At 34.7% G+C, this 19,814-nt stretch overlaps 1 protein-coding gene across 4 annotated transcripts in view; it reads left to right on the top strand.

Moving 5' to 3' along the window:
* The window catches only part of LRP1B (LDL receptor related protein 1B), a 1,592,931-nt gene that overhangs the window by 1,031,821 nt on the left and 541,296 nt on the right, over window positions 1-19,814 (top strand). For all 4 annotated transcript variants that reach the window (XM_064484732.1, XM_031451350.2, XM_064484731.1 and 1 more), the window contains 2 exons: window positions 7,042-7,206; window positions 7,499-7,743. In XM_064484732.1, coding sequence (XP_064340802.1) covers window positions 7,042-7,206; window positions 7,499-7,743 — 410 coding nt within the window. The remainder of the gene's footprint in view (window positions 1-7,041; window positions 7,207-7,498; window positions 7,744-19,814) is intronic.

Below are 19,814 nucleotides of genomic sequence, written 5' to 3'. Positions count from 1 at the left end.
TTTTCAAACAGATGGTCCTCGAGGTGACAAGTAGATTGCCACTCCTGACCCCTTACTTCCCACAGAAGTCCACCATCAGCAGAGGTTTTACCCTCAATGTAACAACTACGGGTGTGAAATTTTCACCTCTTAGACTTGTCTAAGGTGTACCAGTACCTGATCTGCACACACACAAAAAAACTTTCTTTGTAAGGGAAAGTGATATTTCGGAGAAAGTTGTAGTTTTAGCAAGTATACCAACATGATAGGGGAACTATGAATGCTTCCCAAATTACAGATGGCACATAGGGAGAAAAAAACAAATAAACAGGACAGGTGTATGAACATTTTGAAAATAGTCTAATCAAATAAAGCAGTAGAGCTGGGAGCTGAAGTTTCATTTTTTTAAAGCTTTGAACTGACAACGCTTAGCATAAACCTATTTATCTCTGTTTGGGAAACATCCAACCTGAGAGAGGAAAAAACAGGAACTTTACAAAAGACACACAACTCACAAATGTTATTTAAATGAAAATATCAGACACTGTTTCAGTGATATAAGAGTATGTCCAGAAGTAAAATATTCTTTAAGAGTTGAACGTTATATAGAAAGCCAGCCTCTGAGGAGGGAAAGCCTGATAATGCTTCTGAGAAAGTTGATGCCTTCCATTGCTAATTGCTACTACAGAAGTGTCAGGCTAATTAAGATAATTACAGTGCTAATAATTTTATTTAACGGGTAAAGAAATGAAACTTATAAAATTGTTTCTGGTGTAAATGACCAAAGTTTAAATGACAGTAATAATTCATTCATAATTTAAATTAAATTAAAAGTTTTACAGGCTTGGCTATCATTGTTATGATAGAACTTTTATTGTTAAACATTATTTTATAAAAGTTTGATATGATTCAGATATGAGATTCATTAAACTCCTTTATAGCCCAGTTGTAAATTTAAATTTAAAATGTAGCAGTTGGTGGGGAGGGTACAGCTAAGTGGTAGGGCATGCGCCTAGCATGCACAGGGTCCTGGGTTCAAATTCAAAATAAATAAATACCTAATGACCTCCCTCAAACAAATGAAACAAAACAAAACAAAAAATATAATTAAATAAATAAAAATTAAATGTAGCAATTAAATTTTAAAATAGAATGCAAATATTAAAATATTTTCAGGTTTATTGGGTATTTTGGTAAAAATTTCATAGACATTCTTAAACAAGTGTTTAAATACTTGTTTAAAAATGTCTATGAACTGGAACTTTCATAAAGTTGGCTGAGAGCATAGTAAAAATAACTGTCCCCTTATTTTTCAAATTATTCATGAAATACAAAAGGAAGCTGTGAATCAAAATTTTAGGAGTTCCAAAGGCATTTAAACTTCTTTTGAAAAATTTGATTCTAGGATAAACCCACTGGATAATTTTTCAAGAAATATAATTTGTGTAAATACTATTATCTTTCCTGCTAAATCCTAAGCTTTCTGATGGCAGAGTGGCTTCCAAATGTATGAAATCCTTCACTGCCCTTGATATATATAATTATGCTCGGTATGTGCTTGTTAAACTAATTGATGCATACGTTAGACTTTTCGTTTACATGTAACTTACAGGAACTCAAGGATACACCTTAAAGAGTGAAGTGTACAGTAAAATATAGCTAATGGGTAATGCTTTAAACTTCTACAGTAAGGAATGAAAAGAAAAAGTTTGCAACCAGCCTCTTTGCTCCTGAGCACAGTGGAAGGAAAAAAAAGGCTGTAACACTAGCCCCATAAAACACATTTACATCATAAGTGTTTCCTAAAGCAATGAAGGTCTTTGTGACCTTTTTCACAAATGACAAAAAAGCAATGTTTTTAATTGGCTACTTTGCCTCCTCAACATACAATCCACAGGCTTTTGTTTTACATTATAAGACATCTTTGCTATCACGCACCTTTCCTTCAGTATTCTGGGTTTTGACCCACTGTCAAGTGACAAGTTTTTCCAAGATGGTAAATTGGGAATCTTAGGGAGGAGCCATTTTTCTTTCATTCCATTTTAAAGGAATACATTTATTGCTAAGGTGACCTGAAAGAGTGCATGAATCTCCCCTAAACATCAAGCTTATTATCAGGGAGTAACAAGCACCAGGGAGTTTAGAATCTACAGGGCACTTACGTCAGTTCTTAAACTTTTACTGCCTTGACGTTCGTTCAGCTGCACAGCGTGCTCCTGCACCATCGCTTGTGTTTAGTTTCCGTTTGTCATAATAAGTGGACTCTGCTACGGCAATTGCAGTTGGTGAAAGCAGATAAAGTAATTGTGAAGATTAGTGAGACATCTAAATAAAATTTTAATTTTATCTGGGAGCGTTTTAAATGAAACTAATATAAACAGTGTTGGTTTTAGAAGACCTAGAGATTATAGATAAGTAACCTCTATTTTTTGCCAAGATGCTTTATTTTCTCCTTCTACAGCTTGACCTGACAGATGATAATAGCCCTTTCGTGCCCGTAATGGTACAGGTTGTTCGTGGTCCATTGACTCAGCTTAATCCCGATACAGACTAACCTGTGAATGCAGGAATTGTAGAATCAGTAGAGTGTAGTCGCTTTTGTAGCTGAACATTTCCATACATCCTATATAAAAGGATATTCAGTCTTTGAATACTTGAAGAAATAATGCAGTCATTGAAATGCTAATGCATTTTTAACCTTAAAAAGAAAGTAATAAGGGAAAAATGATTCTTTTAAAACACCATATTGTAAAGTATACAAAAGAGTGTCTGGAATTTTATGAAACAATGATCCTTGAAATCAACTTTTTAAATTGATTGTTAAACTGACTTATGGCAAGGTTAAGAACGTTTATAGGGGAACTAATTCTAGAAGAGTTTTTTTATAACAAGTGTTGGAAATTTCCCAAGCAAATTGATGAACGATTAGGAATATAGTGACCACTGCAGAAGAAGCAGCTTAACGCTGCTATGTTTAGTGAAGAAATGAAGGGAGCACTCATAGTTCCTCAGATTGTCCCACATGTTTCTATGGCTAATGTTTGAAAGGCCACAGTGCCTTTTTCTGGTAAACCTACATATAGAGAATGCAGAATTGCGGGGTCACTAACATGCATGTTGGAATTGCCACAACCACATAAGGCAGAACAAAGTAGAAAGTTAAAAGGAAGACTTCAATTCTCCATTTGTTACACAGGCACAGACAATGCTTCTGAAGCCTTCTGGTCATCAATCAGAGCGGGTCTAGGTGTAGCGATGGCTTATCCACAACACTCAGACTACCTGTGACTCTCATTCACTGTGTTTGTTTTCATGGATTACTTTTCCTAATCGTTTTCAAACTTGCCAATCTCTTTTCTTTACCTTGTTTGTCAAGATAACACCGTAAGTTTGATCGATGTTATTGCTTCTACTATAAATCTTAGTTTTTTAATATTAAATTTAAAGGGAAGCTGACAGATAACCTGGTGTCAGTGAAGAGATGTGTGTGTCCAAAGTTAAATTTGAAGTGAGACACATATTTCATTTCATATTCATTGTTTTCAAGAAATATATTCACCTACTAAACCAGTTAGCGTACCAGCTTTATATAAATCAAGCTTTGTTTTATTTTCTATTTAATTGGTAACAGATTATATATGAAATAACTTATAAGCAATATACGTTACTGATATTTCCATATAATCAGCATTTTCTCATACAGAATAATCCTATCTTTAAAATTGTCTTTTCAGAAAAAAGATTCCAAACAATAAGATTTAATAAATGTTTTCTGATACATTTTAAAAATTGTCTGTTTATTTAATTTTGAGTTAGTTACATTTTAAAATTTTTGTTATAGAAATTTTTGAATACACAAAATAGAAGAAATTGTAAAATAAACTCCCTCATATCTGTCACCCAGCTTCACCCATTATCAATACATTGTCCTCTGACCTATTAATGTTCATCTTTAGCCTTCCCCAGCAGTTTATTTTTTCAAATGCTTGGAGGTTAAACAATAAATAATTTAGATTTTTTTTGTGTGGATATGTTCCCACCTTCAGAGCTGTGGAAACTCCTACAGCTGCCCATGAAACAAAAACCTTGTTTTGTTTTTTTTTTAAATATAAACTCATTTTTTTGAGAGCTACTGTGTGAGATAAACCTATCCTTATGACCTACTCTTCTGAAATTTTTTCTCATGGTTTTGATTCATGCTTACTTTAAAAAAAAATGAATGTACCTTCATCTACGTGCTATTATAACATTTAAACATTGACATTAATATTAATTCTCATTTTCTCTTTCCCTTCCTTGCCTCTACCCCACCTGTCTGTCTCTGTCTCTCTTCCCGTTTCGTTAATAGTTTGGAACAACTTTGAAATTTTGCCTTGAAAAAATATTCTCTGTGAATATACATGTGGATGCTTGTGCAAACACCAGTGCTTTCTATGTGCTGGACATTGTGTGCTAAATTGGTTACATCCGTTACCTCATCAAATACTCGTGACCAGTGTTACTGTTATAGTTTCCATTTACAGATGAGCAAATGGAGTCTGAGATTAAGTATGCCGCAGCCAGCGACAGATCTCAAACTTGACTCCAAGCTTGTCTGACACAAAAATATATACGTTGCCACTATTCAACACTGACACAATTATTTAATGACATTTTGAATGTCTAGTGATTAAGTTGGGTGGGAACCCAAACTCATAAAGAAGGTCAATGTGGGGTCTGGGGAATAGCTCAGTGGCGGAGTGCAAGGCATGCATGGGGTCCTGGGTTCAATCTCCAGTACCTCCATTAAAAAAAAGTTTAAAATAAATTTAAAAAAAGATCAGTATCTTCCTTCCCTGTTTACCACAGACTTTTAATACATATACTTACTACATTTATTGTATAATGTTTTATATTGTCTTCTAATCATTTCATATTTGTAATTCCTATATCCTATAAGAGATGATATACTTCTCAAAAATTGAAGTCATGATGCTGTTTATATCATTATACATATCCTTAAATAGATAGAATTTTTTTAAAAAAGGAGAAAGTTAGAATTGTGTTTTGATTTTGTTCCAGAGGATTGTTTCATTTTTCCAAGATAATCCACTAAATTCATATATCTAAGGATCATTCAAAATAATAGAAGGATTGAAAAATAGCAAAACTATATACAATTATAATGAAAACAAAGTTTTTTTTTTTTTTTACCAATAACTTTACTCTTTCTCACCAAACTGTTGTCAGAGCTAATAAAAGGAAAATTTATTGGATTGCCACCGTCCCTCCATTTCTCTGCATTCTCCCTTCCCAAATCTCTACACTACCCACTGGCTTGGTTCTACTACCAAGGTAGAAAAAGAGTTTACCGATTTATCGACTACCAACCATGTTCTTACTCCCACGCCAAATGCTCTACCTTTGTTATTTTATTTATAGACGTGACATTAAAGAGTTAGATGTTAAAAGCATGAGAATGGAAGTTAAGCTATCCAGTTTCCCAGCTCCATCTGCCACTCGCTAGCTGTGTACCCTGGTCAGGCATTTAACTTCTCTAAGCTTGTTTTCTCATCTGTGAAACATGGATAACTTTAGCCATGGCCTCATGGTGGATTAAATGATATAATCTATATAAAGCACTGAAAGTAGCATTTAGCATATAGTAAACACTCAAAAAAATTAGCTAGTGTTAATGATTGTGGAATTGTTACGTGTGTGTATATATATGTATGTATAAAATGTGTATTATATATACTATAGAAACACACATCAGCAGTTTAGGCCACTGTCAATTAAACATAAACTGTCCATTACCTGAGAGCCTTAGAAATCAAATGCACAACATGAAACATTTGGTAGCTATTGTGTGAAACTGTTATACACAATTAATTTGTCAAGTTATAAATAGTATTTAATTTAAAAACTACGTTTTAACAATTACATGCTTGTATATATCAGTGTATGATTTCCTTCTCTTTTCCTACTACATCCTCTTTCATAAGATCTGTCCTGTTCATGTAAATTTAAATATCATCTCTGTACAGATGACTTTCAAATTCATGTCTCTAGCTCTGCCGCCTTCTCAGAACTTCCCCCTGGCATACCACTCAGCTTCCTGGAAATCTCCTTTTTGATGTCTGAAATCTAAAGATCAAAAAATCCAAAACTAAACTTTCCATTGCTGTCCACACACAACCACACTCAATTCCCAGCTCTTAAAATCTCTTCCTCTTCCGTTTTTCCCATTCCACTTAACGCAGTCCCTGCACACCCTCTTCCTGTCCTGCCTCTGAGTACACCAAAACAAGAAACCGACAGTCTCCCATGATTCTGTTCTCTACCTCATTCCCTACATCCAGCTATCCCCGGCAGTTAGTTCTATCTCCGCAATGTTCCTTGAATCCATTCACTTCTACCATTCACTGCTACTGCTGCCATCATATGCCAGACCACTACCGTCTTCACCGGTCCTTTAAAAAAAGCACCTCATATGTGCATACTACTGCCTTGCTGTGATCCATTTACATATGATACTGTGTTCCTCCCCTGCTTAAATCTGCTGCTTGGAATAAAATCCCAAATAACTGCTTTATCCTATAAGATCCATAAGATCAGCCTCTTCAACTTCACCTCCTTCCCTTTTCCTCCTCCCTCACCACGTCAGATACACTGGCCTTATTTCTATTCCTCAAGTCACCCACTTTCTTTCCCCTGTCAGGGCCTTTGTATCTGCCATTTATTTGGTATGTCGTGTTCTTTATACTGTTCTCATCTTTTAGAGGAGTGTAAATATCACCCCCTTAAAGTGCTTTTTTTCCCCAATCACCTTCTCTAAGTAGATCACTCACCTACTATTTCTCTCTCATAACAAAATTATTCTTCAACATATTTCAGAAGCTATAATTATACATTCATGTGGTGATTTAGTCTGTCTCCTCCACTCTGAGCCCCACGAAGGGAGATAATGCATCTGTTTCTCTTGTGATTATGTACCTAGCCAGCACCTAGGATGTAGTAGGCACTCAATAAATACTCATGACATGAATGACTGAAAAAATAGCATTATTTCTTTTTCTTCAGAATTCTCTTCTGGACAGATTGGGATGCCAATTTTCCTCGCATTGAATCTGCCTCTATGAGTGGTGCTGGGAGAAAAACCATCTACAAAGACATGAAAACGGGGGCTTGGCCTAATGGACTTACTGTGGACCACTTTGAAAAAAGGATAGTTTGGACAGATGCCAGGTTTAAAAAATGATTTTTTTCCCCTCTATTTTCTGTTACCTCCATTAGGTAATATTTAAAAAATCAAAATGTGTTCTAACATTCATGCATCAACACACATTGAAATTGATGGCGATTTTTGTTTGTTTTTCTTATGATGGCTTTTTTTTTAAACCTTTCTGCAAATATGATATAGATCCATCAAAATATTTTTATTCAGTTTTTCCCTGACATTTATCTAAATGATATAATCACATCACTGGACTATCTGAATGTGTTTTGATGTCCTGCTGATGTATGTACTTTTCTGTAGGTCAGATGCCATTTACTCAGCCCTCTATGATGGAACGGGCATGATAGAAATCATCCGGGGTCATGAGTACCTTTCTCATCCCTTTGCTGTGTCTCTGTATGGGAGTGATGTCTATTGGACGGACTGGAGGACCAACACATTGTCAAAAGCCAGTAAGTGGACAGGGCAGAATGTCAGTGTGATTCAGAAAACCAGCGCACAGCCATTTGACCTTCAGATATACCATCCCAGTCGTCAACCGCAGGGTAAGTGCTCGTTATAAATGAATCACCAGAAACTGTGGAAACTAGGTTCACTTTAATCATATAAAACTTAAACTGTAAAGTAACTTCTGTAAGTTAATAGTTATTAATATTTTATGTGTTATATGATGGAAGTGGTTCTAGCCTTTATTTTAATTAGCTTAGGATTTTTTTCTTTCTGTTTTTATTTCTTTTACATAGAAATAGAGAAATCACAAATTAAAGGATTTACCCTAAGTCTTCAAAATTTTAGTCACTGCTATTGCATCAAAAAAGACAACTGTGGGAATTTGCAAAAGGTCTTTGGATTTGGAACCTGTTACCTAAATATGATGAGTAACTTAGAGGAAGACACCAAGCACACACTGATATTAGCCCCCAAGTGGTCACTGTGTGGTATATTGGAAGGAGAGGGAACGGTGCGTGATAAAGGATAAACCATTTGCTTTGAGCTTTTCCGTTTTAAGAGAATTCAGTTCACATGGACAGGGGTGCTACCTATCCCCGTGCTTTCCACAGTTGGTCAGCAGTCATCTCTACCTTGGTTTTGTGATTTCATTCCCTCCACTCAGTCCTTGTCAAATGCTCTTAATTCTTAGCCTCACATGTCTTTGTCTTTTCTTTCTTTTCTGGGATACCATAACTGTTAGCTATAACATCGGCTCATTCTTTTATACCTCTTGCCTGACTCTTCTCCATCACAGCATATGTCATCATCTATGGAAATCTCATTCCAATGCAAATGATGCTCCCTTTACCATTAGCATATTTTTATTGAGACATGATACCCAAATGGCAGATTTTTTCCTTCAGAGAATACGTTTTCTCCTTTTCTCCCTCTTTCAGTGTAGAGGGAGCAGATCTGCCACTTCACTGGCGTTTCTGGTCTTTCTGGACCATACTTCAAGCCTTATTTTAAATTCATGTTATACTGTCCTTTCTGAGACTTGACTAAAAATACTCACCTCTGTGGTTGAAAAATTCTATCCTTTGTCTTTCTTCCATACTTGGCTTTCATTTTCCCTTGATACTATTTCTCCTACCAGCATTTCCTCATCTGTAAAATATTTTGTGCCCTCTCTCTGACTTAGTCTGATTGAATCTAGTTCTCTTCCCAGATACTCTCAATTTCTCAGTTTCAATTTTCTCGTATAATTGATTCTTCTTTGTCACATGGGAGTTTCTATACATCCTAAACTGTGTGAGAAATCTCTTTAATCCTTTCCTCTTACCCTTAGCTCCTTTATTCTTTCTATTACAAAACTTTTGCAAAGCATGAGGACATTCAAGGGATAAAATATAGCTTAGTCATTTTTGTGCCTAAAAGACATTCAGTAAATATGCTGGTTTTAACTAAGTTGAAATAAGACAAGAAATCATGATTCTGATCAGAATGTGCCACTAGTTAAAAGATACTCTTCTCTAAAAACTTCCTCCAGCATGGAGAAATGTCTAGTCACATAGGCTGTATGCAGATAAACACTTATGGGATTCGTTTTAATTTTTATAAATGCAAAAGTATGTACATATATCTTTTTGTATCCCAGATTGTTTGGTCTTTTGTAGGAACTCTAGTTTTTATGTTTTGAGTAATTGTAATGAATTGGACCATGAAAAATGGCCTGGGTCTGTGGATTATATCATTTCCCTCTCCCAAAATAGAATCAGTGTATTTTATTGATTCATGACTAATTGTCTGATATGGCCACAATTATATGACTCCTAGAGAATTCATAGAATGGGGAGAAACGTGGTGATTTCAAGCTTTCCTGACATTTTCACATAGAAAGGAAGTGAGACAAACTATGTAATTCATTGGTTGAGAGGAGATTTTCTTGACATCTTTACCTAACTCAAAAGATGATTTCTATGTGACTTCCCCACTTTGCATAAAATAAGGAAGCTTTTACTGTGAGGCTAATGTAACATATTTTCCCAGAATTCAGGACAGCTCCTCTACTCTTTGTATACTTCTAAAGAATGTCACCTATGACAAGAATGTGCTATTTCCTAAATGAAATTCAGTCAGTTTCCAACTGTGAGAACGATCAGAGAATATTCTTCCTTTCCCCGTTATAAAGATCACTGAGCATGTACAATCATTATCCATCCTGTTTATCTGCTTCTGTGAATTAACGCAGAAGAAAAAAAAAAAAAGACATGTATTGACTATTTTATTACCAAGTTCAGAATTACAGTGAAAATGGTGACAAAGGTTCAGCATTAACAGAAGTGTAATAGTAATAGCCCCCTATTTTCTGGTGAATAATAATGTGAGGTTTATAAAAAATAATAGGTTTTAAAAATACATGATATTCAGTGCTATAAAATTGAAATATGTTTTACAAATTAAAGAAATAAAGATTAGAAATATTTGACATTATGTAATCCTCCAAGTAGGAAATTAATAAAAGTTTTAACACCAGTTTTCTTAAAATAAGTTTCCAGTTTGGTTATTGGACACTTAGGTAGAACTTTTTAAAAAGAAAATCAATTTTAGATTTTTTTGGCACCTAAGGTTGTTATATGGAATTAAGAAGAAACTAATCAAAGCTTAAACATAAACAATATAAAGGAGCAATAGTGGGTATTTTAAATCTAATTAAAAAAAAATTTTTTTTGTAGTACAAGGGAGCTGAACTTAGAGTTAAGGGCATGGTCTTGGAGCCAGGCTGCCTGGGTTCCAATCCCATCCCTGAAATTTATTAATTGTATGATGTTGGGCAGTTTATTTAAGCTTTCTGTGCCTCAGTTCCGCCATCTGTAAACTAGAAATAATAGGATCTACATCCATGTATCTAGTAGACATGAGTTTGTCATTTAATATAAGCATATCAAACAGGACTTGTATGTGAAAAGTTCCTACAACAGTGTCTCATACATAATCAGTGCTGTGTGTTATTTATACACATAAGTAAAATGGTAAGAAGTAACAGTTGCAATCATATAATTTTCTTAGCCCCCTTTTGTTGAAATTTTGGTTATATTACTTTTTAAGTCATTTTTGAACCCTTTTTCTAACAGGTAAATTATTTGTAATGACCTTAGCATTATACTTTTCTAATCATACTGGTTTTTTAATTAAAAAATACTAGTAAAAATGTGAATTGCAACTCTGAAGGAGAGCAGTATTGTGGCGCTCTCAAAAGAACTCAGACGTAGTCAGAGAAGTAGACACCACATCTGTTCTCTCCACACTCAGGTTACTTCACTCCTCACACACACAGTGCACGGTGTAAAAGTTGTGGTTGTAGTAGTTAAAGGCATGTTTAAAAGTTTATTTAACATTATAAAATAATATTTGCTCATTACAAATAAGTTATAGGATGCAGAAAAACGGAATAAAAAAATTTATACCTACGTTTCCAGCTCCCAGAGCAACAAGCATTTCTATGTTGTTTCTTTTAGTTGTTTCAAGAGATGTTTAATAACACAATGTGTGTGTGTGTGTGTGTGTGTGTGTGTATCACAACTTCTGTATCCATTCATCTGTCAGTAGACACTTAGGCTGTTTCCCTATCTTTGCTGTTGTCAGTAATGCTGTAATGAACATAGGAATGCATATATCTTTTCAAGTTAGTCTTTTCATTTTCTTTAGATAAACACCCAGAAGTAAAATTGCTGGATCATATGGTAGTTCTAATTTTAATTTTTTGAGGAACCTCCCTAATATTTTCCATAGTGATTGCTCCAATTAACATGTCCACCAGCAGTACATAAGGGCTCCCTTTTGTCCACATACTCACCAACACCTGTAATTTCCTGTCTTTTTGGTAATAGCCATTCTGACAGGTGTGAGTTGTTATCTCTTTGTGGTTTTGATTGGCATTTCCTTGGCAGTGATCGTCACATGCCTGCTGGCTATCTGTATGTCTCCCTTGGGAAAAAAATCTCTTTTCAGGTCTTCTGTCCATTTTTCAATTGGATTTTTTTAAAATATTAAGTTGTATGAGTTTTTAGCATATTTTGGATATTAACCCCTTTTTAGATTTATGATTTACAGATACATTCTCCCATTTCGTGGGTTGCCTTTTCATTTTGTTGATGGTTTTCTTTGCTGTTTAGAAGCTTTTGAGTTTGATATAGTCCCATTTGTTAATTTTTGCTCTTGTTACCTTTATTTTTTGGTGCCAGATCCAAATATTTCTAATTAGAAATGACAGGATTTATGTATTAGCCATGTAGTTATGATGTTAAAGTGAAGAGGATATTGAGGAGGGGAGAGAGCAGAGATGAAGCAGATGGTTTGGGCATACAGCACCTCCTGTGCCAAAGCAGCAGAGCAGGCGGTATAGAGTAAGGTAGGAAGGGCACAAAGTCATAGTCTTATTGTGACAGCAGCCACAGGAACTGAGGGCAAAAATCTGAACATAAAATACTGGGAGATTCATGACTAGAATTTTACAGGCAGTGTACTATAGTTTTCCACTGGTTAGAATAATCACATTTTATCTCAGTATGTTTTGGAAGATAATATATTCACCCTATTCCATTAATTGGACTAATAACTGTGGGCACTTTAACCTAAATTCTCTATTTTCTATATATGGTGTGTATTGGCAATTTATGGCATGTCGTTGATACTTAATGGCCATTTACTGAACAAATGCGTAGGAGAATGTCATTTCCTTTAACACAGAAGTTACATAAAGAGATTTGTTACTTTTATAATAAGCAAGAACATCAAAATTGTAGGTTTCCCATTAAGGTTAAAATGAATAATTTACATTGATGTAGCCATCTAGTCTAAATATATTTTTATTTATAAAGCACAGTTATTAATTGAATAAATTTTGAGTATATAAAAAAACCAACAACATCATAAAGGTTCTGTGATAAACCTTTTTTGAGCTATATGTTAGTTTTTGTTTGGATAATGAGATCTGGGCTTGCATGATTAAGCATTAATAAAAATGGTTTCATCATCATGACTTTGTAATAATAAGGAAGGTATGCACTTATATCATGTTTTATTTAGTGTTTTACGGTATTACTCTCAATCTGCACAAAGATGTGCAGGAAAAAGTCTTTTCCTGAGAGGCTTTTTCACTCAAAGCCACATACCAATGACAAATCTTTACATAATTCAGATTTTACCCTCTCCACACTCATGGCTAACCCCATAAGAACTATCTTACAGCACTTAGAGCATGTATAGTTACTGAATACTTTACTAATTCTGCCTTATTTACACAACTAGACTACAAAATATTTGAGTAAAGGAGTGTCATTTATTTATTTGTGTTAACTGTAGAGTCTAGCTAAGCCCTTTAAAGGACAGTGTTAATAGTTATAATATCATCTAATTCTCATAATTCCGTGAGGATGATCATTAGCAACACAGATAAGAAACTAAGGCAGAGAAATGCTAAGTAATTTGCTCAAGGTCTCATAGTCAGAGAATGACTGCCCAGTAATCTAACCTCAGGGAGAGTGAGCCCAGAGCTCTTGCCTGAAACACTGTGCTCTACAGGTAGTCGACCCTCAGTGTGTGTTTATTGGGATTCTCCTTGGAATTGTTGTATCATTTCTCCAAATGACTGTACAGAGCCAACTTTTATTGACACAGTCACATGGAACAAACTAATTTTTACCTTTTAGGAGTTTATAGTCTAGAAGGAAAACAGACAAAATAAATAAGTAGGCTCAATATATTACTATTATGGATGGGTTTTGAACATAAGAGTATGGTAAATATTTTAAAAGGTAGCAGCATGTGATCTTAAAAAGTCCTTGGGCTTAGCCTACTTCGGTTCATTCCTCTTTCACTCACTAACCTTGTTATCTGAGGAAGATGAATTAACTTCTGGGTTCTTATTTCCTCATTTGCGGGGTGGAACAGTTAGAGATACAGAGGGAATAAATGGAAAATAAGATTTGGTTGGAATCAAACTATGGTGGGACCTAAATGGTCCCCTTACAAAGAAACGTCTATTTTTATCCTCTAGGATGAGAGTTTCTAACAACGTCAAGTTAAATATGCATCAAAATTACTGGAGGAATCATTAAACCATAAATTTCTGGGCTCTACCCAAGATTTTCTGTTTCAGTAAGTCTAGGGTGTGACTTGAGTTGTTGCATTTTTAACAAGTTCCCCACGTGCTGCTGCTGCTGCCTTAAGAGCCATTGTTCTAAAGGAAGGACAAAACCATTAAAACTGTTTGGTCAAGGGAGTCAGAAGAGCAGATGTGGGTGCTAAAACTTGACTTCATCCGTGCAAGGGATTGATTGGAGACAGACAGACATTCTGAGGCTCATCTTTCCAGTGCAGATGCCCTTGGTGGGATGCCCGACTTGGAGCTTGGACCTCAAGCTCCTCGTGGGGTATCTGTACAGCTGTGCTAGCCCTCCCAGTTGTGGACCTCTGCACTGAGGGTGTAGCTTCTGACTAGATTGTCTCTATCCTTTCTACCTATCTCAGTGTGGTCTTTTATTAATGTACTTCATTGTAGAAAATCTGTTTTACTAGTCTCTTCAGGTCCTTCTCAGAGACAGTTATTCTTTCTGTAGGTGTAGTTTTGATGAATCCATGGGAGGAGCTGAGCTCAGGATTTTGCTAATCTGACATTTTAATTCATACTTCCCAAAGATCTTCTTAATCACAACTTCAGTTGTTTTGGTTTTGATTTTTTAATTTTCTTTCATATTTCTTTATCTTCTCCGCTTGGAATCTCTTCTTGAAATAACACTCAGCACATTTTCTAGCACATTGTAATAAATAAATTATTTAATTTTTGGAACGTTTACTTTTTCTATCAATTTTTATCTCACTCTCACTTGCCCATTATGTTACGACTTTATAAAGAGGATTTCAGGCTGCTTCTATTCTCAAAGAATAGTTTTAACATTGAAATGATTTAAATGCCTCCAATTGCCTCAGGAAAATATTTCTATAGAAAATGAAATTTGTCTTGACAACATTTGTAAGAGAATTGGCTGATTCTGTTTTGCAAAAAAAAAAAAAGGAAGAAAGGATTATAGACTTTAAGAATAGTAGTGCTATTATTGCTCCTTTAGGAGGGGAAATATCACTTATGAAACTTGAAGAATGAGGGATTCCATTTGGAGATATTAAAATATTCAACTACAAGGAACATTTTTCATATAAGTAATAAACAGTTTTAAGGAAAGAAGTAATACTCTTAAAATTATGTTTCAGTGTGGTGGAGGTGAGTCTCAGATCTTTTCAGGTTGTTTAAATTGTTCACTTCCACAGTTTATCATGTCAAGATTTAACTACTGACTGTCATATAAAGCAAATTCTCTCCCTCTCAATCTCTGGATCTCTCCATCTCTTGATCTATCTATATATACGTATATACATATATATGCCTTTCATTCTGCATATTCTAAATCTGTTAAAAAATACTGTTTTCTGCACTATTTTATACTATCTCTTTATTTCATATATTTATATACTATCAGTATATTTTTTTTAATTTAAAATCACCTTAGCTTAAAATACTAATATTTCTAAGAATGGCAAGCTGGTATGAAACAGTTAAATCAAGGTGCTTTTACCTTTGTCTGTAGTTCATATTGGCAGCTTTGAAGGGATGAGAATTCTGACTGAGGTGAAGCAAAAGGCAGGTGATAGCAAAGCAAGGGGGAATTTTTGAGATTTTAGTAAACTTACGAAGCTTCCGTGAAATGCTTAGAACCATGTGCAATACTGAGAGCCAGTAAGAGAGACAAAATGAGCAGTGAAGAGGAGAAATTAGAGTTGAAAAATGCCAAAGATATGTTGCTACCTCATTCCAGCTATTGATATAAAAAAAATCGCAGTGGAACTCGCTTTCTACTCTTATACCTCCTTCCTGTAACATATTGTCTTCTGCTCCCAGGACCAGTTGTATAGACTAGCACCTAATTTAGTTTCTCAATAAATCTTTCTGTATTATCTTCAAACCATATTATGAATTAAAGGGTTTGGTTGGTTCACCTAAAAAACTTAATTGCCATTTTAGCATTATTTCTTTGGCAAAATGTAATACAGGTATCAAATAACTAAAATGTAAATAAATTTATATGCAAGTAGTAAGTTTAGCTGCATTATGAAATGCTGTTTTTAAAATACGGTATAATAAACTTTACCTTGGAGCAGTGGAAAAGATTAGTAAGAGAGGAATTACAAAATTCCTTTTTGGTACTGGTTGTTTGATATACTTGTCTCAGTCATACAAACCTAAGTGATTTAGAGCTCTTTATTCAGATCCATTAAGATGCAGAATCCATTGTTCTACTCCAGGATCAGAACTTCTCAACCTCTATACATTTCACATTTTGGGCCAGATAATTCTTAATTGGGGTAGGGGGGCTCTCTTTTGCCTTGTAGGAAGTGTATTAGCATCCTTGGCCTCTGTCCACTAAGATGCTAGTAGTACCCCCAGTTCTGTCATTCAGAAATGTCTCCCAAATGTCCTCTGGAGGGCAAAATCCCCCCCTCACCATCACTACCATTGGTTGTGAACCACTGTCTTAGATTAAAAGTTTTTGTGATTATTAAATCATTGTAAAAATAGCAACTTTTCTAATGCAAATGCTTCTTTTTTCACATTATGTATCAAGTGAAATCAAGCAAGTCAGAAAGACATGTCACCTCTTTAGAATATCTAAAAGTTAATTGGTACTTTAGGATGCACTTCACCAGTAAATATAACATGATATCAAAAGTTTGAGTTCACTTCTTTACAGAGAACAGTGCACAAATAAATGGAAATAGTACTTGTGGCTTTAAAATTTTTTCTCTTTGAAATACAGGAATCTGTGGAGGATCAGATAAGATTTTTAGACTTTTTTTTCTACTTCATAAAAATATAGTATGAAATTAATCTATAAATTATAATTTGATGAAAGTAATTCCTGCATACCTAGTATTGCTGGAGTCTGGTAAAACTAAAGCCATAAGAACATCTTTTACTTGCACACATTTTGTTATATGTTTTTATTTTAAATCAGGAATTCATTCTATTTCTTCAACATCAAATGTTAAAATTATAATTTGAAGATATTTGTCAAAGAGAACATAAGATTTGGGATTAGTGTTTAATTGTAAGATCCTTCTGACAGTTTTTCTCAAAATATCAAATTTTTTTCTAAAAGAAAAATTATAAATAGATACATTGTTTTCTTATATTCATGATTATTTTTGTACCAATAAAGTTCATTAATAGGATGAATATTAATTACTATCAAAAAGGCCTACAGAGTGCAGAGAAAAATCTTCTTATCTAATACATTGGATCCTGACAATTTTCTGCTTTGAGCTTAGTTTTATTAGGTAAATAAATATGATACATATTTTATATTGCATCAGCATTTACATATATTGTATTTGAATACAATAGTTGGATTTGAAAGTGTTTATTTTTTTGCTGGTGAGAAATGCACTGCAATTAAACATAGTTTGCATGAAATTTGAAATAATCTTCAATGATACTGTTTTCTTCGCAGAGAACACATCAGTCGGTGTGATTGCATAATGAGCATTTGGTTCTCCTATGAAGTATTGTACTTTTGCATTATTTATTCTCTTCACCTACAGCTATGATGTGCTTTTTGGAAGATTAATTTACCTTCAAATTTTTAGATTGCTAGCTTTTTAGAACATATACACATACACATTGATGAGGATGCACATGAATCCAAATGTTCTTAAGTCTAACACAGTAATAGGTATGGTAGAAATGGTAGGAAAAGACAGTATATATGTTGAGGAGTCATAGTTCCTGCCGGTATAACACACTCCAGCTCAGAATCTGACAAACCAAGGCCCTCTGGCAAACATCAGCCTTCTGCCTATTTTGCAAATAAAGTTTCACTTAAACGTAACCACACCCATTGATTCGCTATTGTTTTATGGCTCCTTTGTGCAGCAGTAGCAAAGCTGAATAGTTACTAAGAAGGGCATAAGGACTGCAACGGTGAAAATATCTTGCCTTTTCTGGAAAAAAAAACTTAAAAAGCTTCCCAACCCCTGATTTAGCTACAAAGACTAGGGTATACTGGTATAAAACATATAAATATGTATCTCTGATAATTAGAAAATAAAACAGTAAACAATAAATTGCCTAATGCCTTGTATAGTCAATGATGAAAGCTAATATTTAGTGATGAAATAAATCAACATTAGCTGGCTTCATTAGGAAATGTTTTGGGGAGGAAAAATGGCTTGAGCTGGTTCATGAAAGAAGATAATGTAATGAAATTCTGCAGGAAGAAAACTGCATCATGTAGTAGTGCTGCAAAAGGCCAAGTTGTCGCTATTCACAGAGCAATGAGGAGTCCCCTTTAGCATGTGCCTAATGTCAGTGTGGCAGGAAAGTGGGAGATGAGTCTAGAAGACGAATTGGTATCTTAGAGGGAGAGATTGGTATATTGGGGCAGTACCGTAGAGTACCAGTTATACGGTTGTAGCGGTTGTTCAAAAGTGATGAAATAAAACTATGGAAGGGGAGAGGTAGAAATGGAAAGAAAGAAACACGTATTAGGGAAAGTCTGATAATACAGTAATTAAATATGGCAATGAAAGAGAAGTAGAAAAATGCTTAGAAGTTAAAATTTTGTGAGTTTAGAACCTGATACCATTTTTAATAATAATGAACAGAGTCAGGGGAAGGGTATAGCTCAGTGGTAGAGCATGTGCTTAGCATGCATGAGGTCCTGGTTCAATTCCCAGCACCTCAAATTAAAAAATAAATCAGTAAACTTAATTACCTCCCCCCACCAAAAATAGTAGTAGTAGTAATAATAATAATAATGAACAGAGTGGATTGCAGTTAAAAAACTGAAAGGTGAAAGGGCAGCTAGTAAGCCAACCTGGCTAGTGCCAAGAAATCTTGCAGGAAATGGTAGCAGATAAGATTTGCGACTTTGTGCGGTAGGTAGTGGGAAGCCATGCAAGAATTTTAAGCAAGGCGGCTATATGATCAAGTCTGTACTTTAGAAAAATAACTGTGTGCAGTGGAGAGTAACTGAAAATTAGAAGATTAGTTAGGAAGTTAGAGCAGCAATCCAAGCAAGAAATGGAGAGAACCGAGACTGAGCCAGCGCCTGTGGTGTTGGCGGGAATGTTGTACAAGATTAGAGGACAGACTTGTGAACTCCTTGGTGCAAGAATGATGTCTTGTCTATGTCTACTATTACATCCAGTTTTTTAAAACTGGGCAGGACAACTAGGTGCTTCATAAATATTTATTCAGTGAATAAATATAAGGAGGCATGTTACGTGCATCTGAGGTTCTTTTTTTGGTCAACTTGAGTTTAGATAACACGAGCCATCAGCAAACCTGGTCTGCACACCGATATTTAAATTTAATCTAAGATTGCTTATAGCATCCTATTGACTGGTCAGCTTTTCCCATCTCCTGGATACAATGAATGTATAGATAGCCTGGTCTTGTAGGAGTTTATAACCTCTGTATTGCTATTGGATTTTGAGATAGTATTTCTCATAAAATAGTTAATTGCTTTACATCAGGTGTTGGCAAACCTTTTCTGTAAAGAGCCAGAGGATAAATATTTTAGGGCTTTGTGGGCCATTTGGTCTCTGCCAAAACTGCTCACCTTTGCTGCTGCAGTGTGAAAGCAGCCGTAGATAATATGTGAACTAAGGGGCATGGCTATATTCCAGTAAAACTTTATGTACAGAAGTAGGCAAACCAGATTTGGCTCCAGGATCACCAATTGCTAATCCCTGCTTTATATTAAAATGTGAGTATTGTGAACCAAATTCCTTAATTTGGTGATTAGAATAGGTATCCGTTGAAAGCCATGGTTTGAAAGAAACTTTAAAAAAGATTTAACTCCACTATTTCAAAGTGAGAAGAGATTAAAAATTGAAAAAAGCCTCTGTAGATTTTTCCATGCTTTAAAGCACAAAATATTGTTAATATCACATTACAGTATAATCATTAATAAATATATTGGGCTATAAAGTTAGTATTTCTTTTACTTTAGTATGTATATAGAAATTTAATATGTTACCTTTGATTTTGAAAAGCATTTTATCACAATTATAGGATGTTTTGAAGAGCTAGTATGATTCTGGGCTAAAAACAGTGATGTTCAAAGGG

Source organism: Camelus dromedarius, chromosome 4 (assembly GCF_036321535.1).
Source record: "Camelus dromedarius isolate mCamDro1 chromosome 4, mCamDro1.pat, whole genome shotgun sequence".
Taxonomy (NCBI): Eukaryota; Metazoa; Chordata; class Mammalia; order Artiodactyla; family Camelidae; genus Camelus; species Camelus dromedarius.
This window is presented reverse-complemented; position numbering and strand designations above follow the sequence as displayed.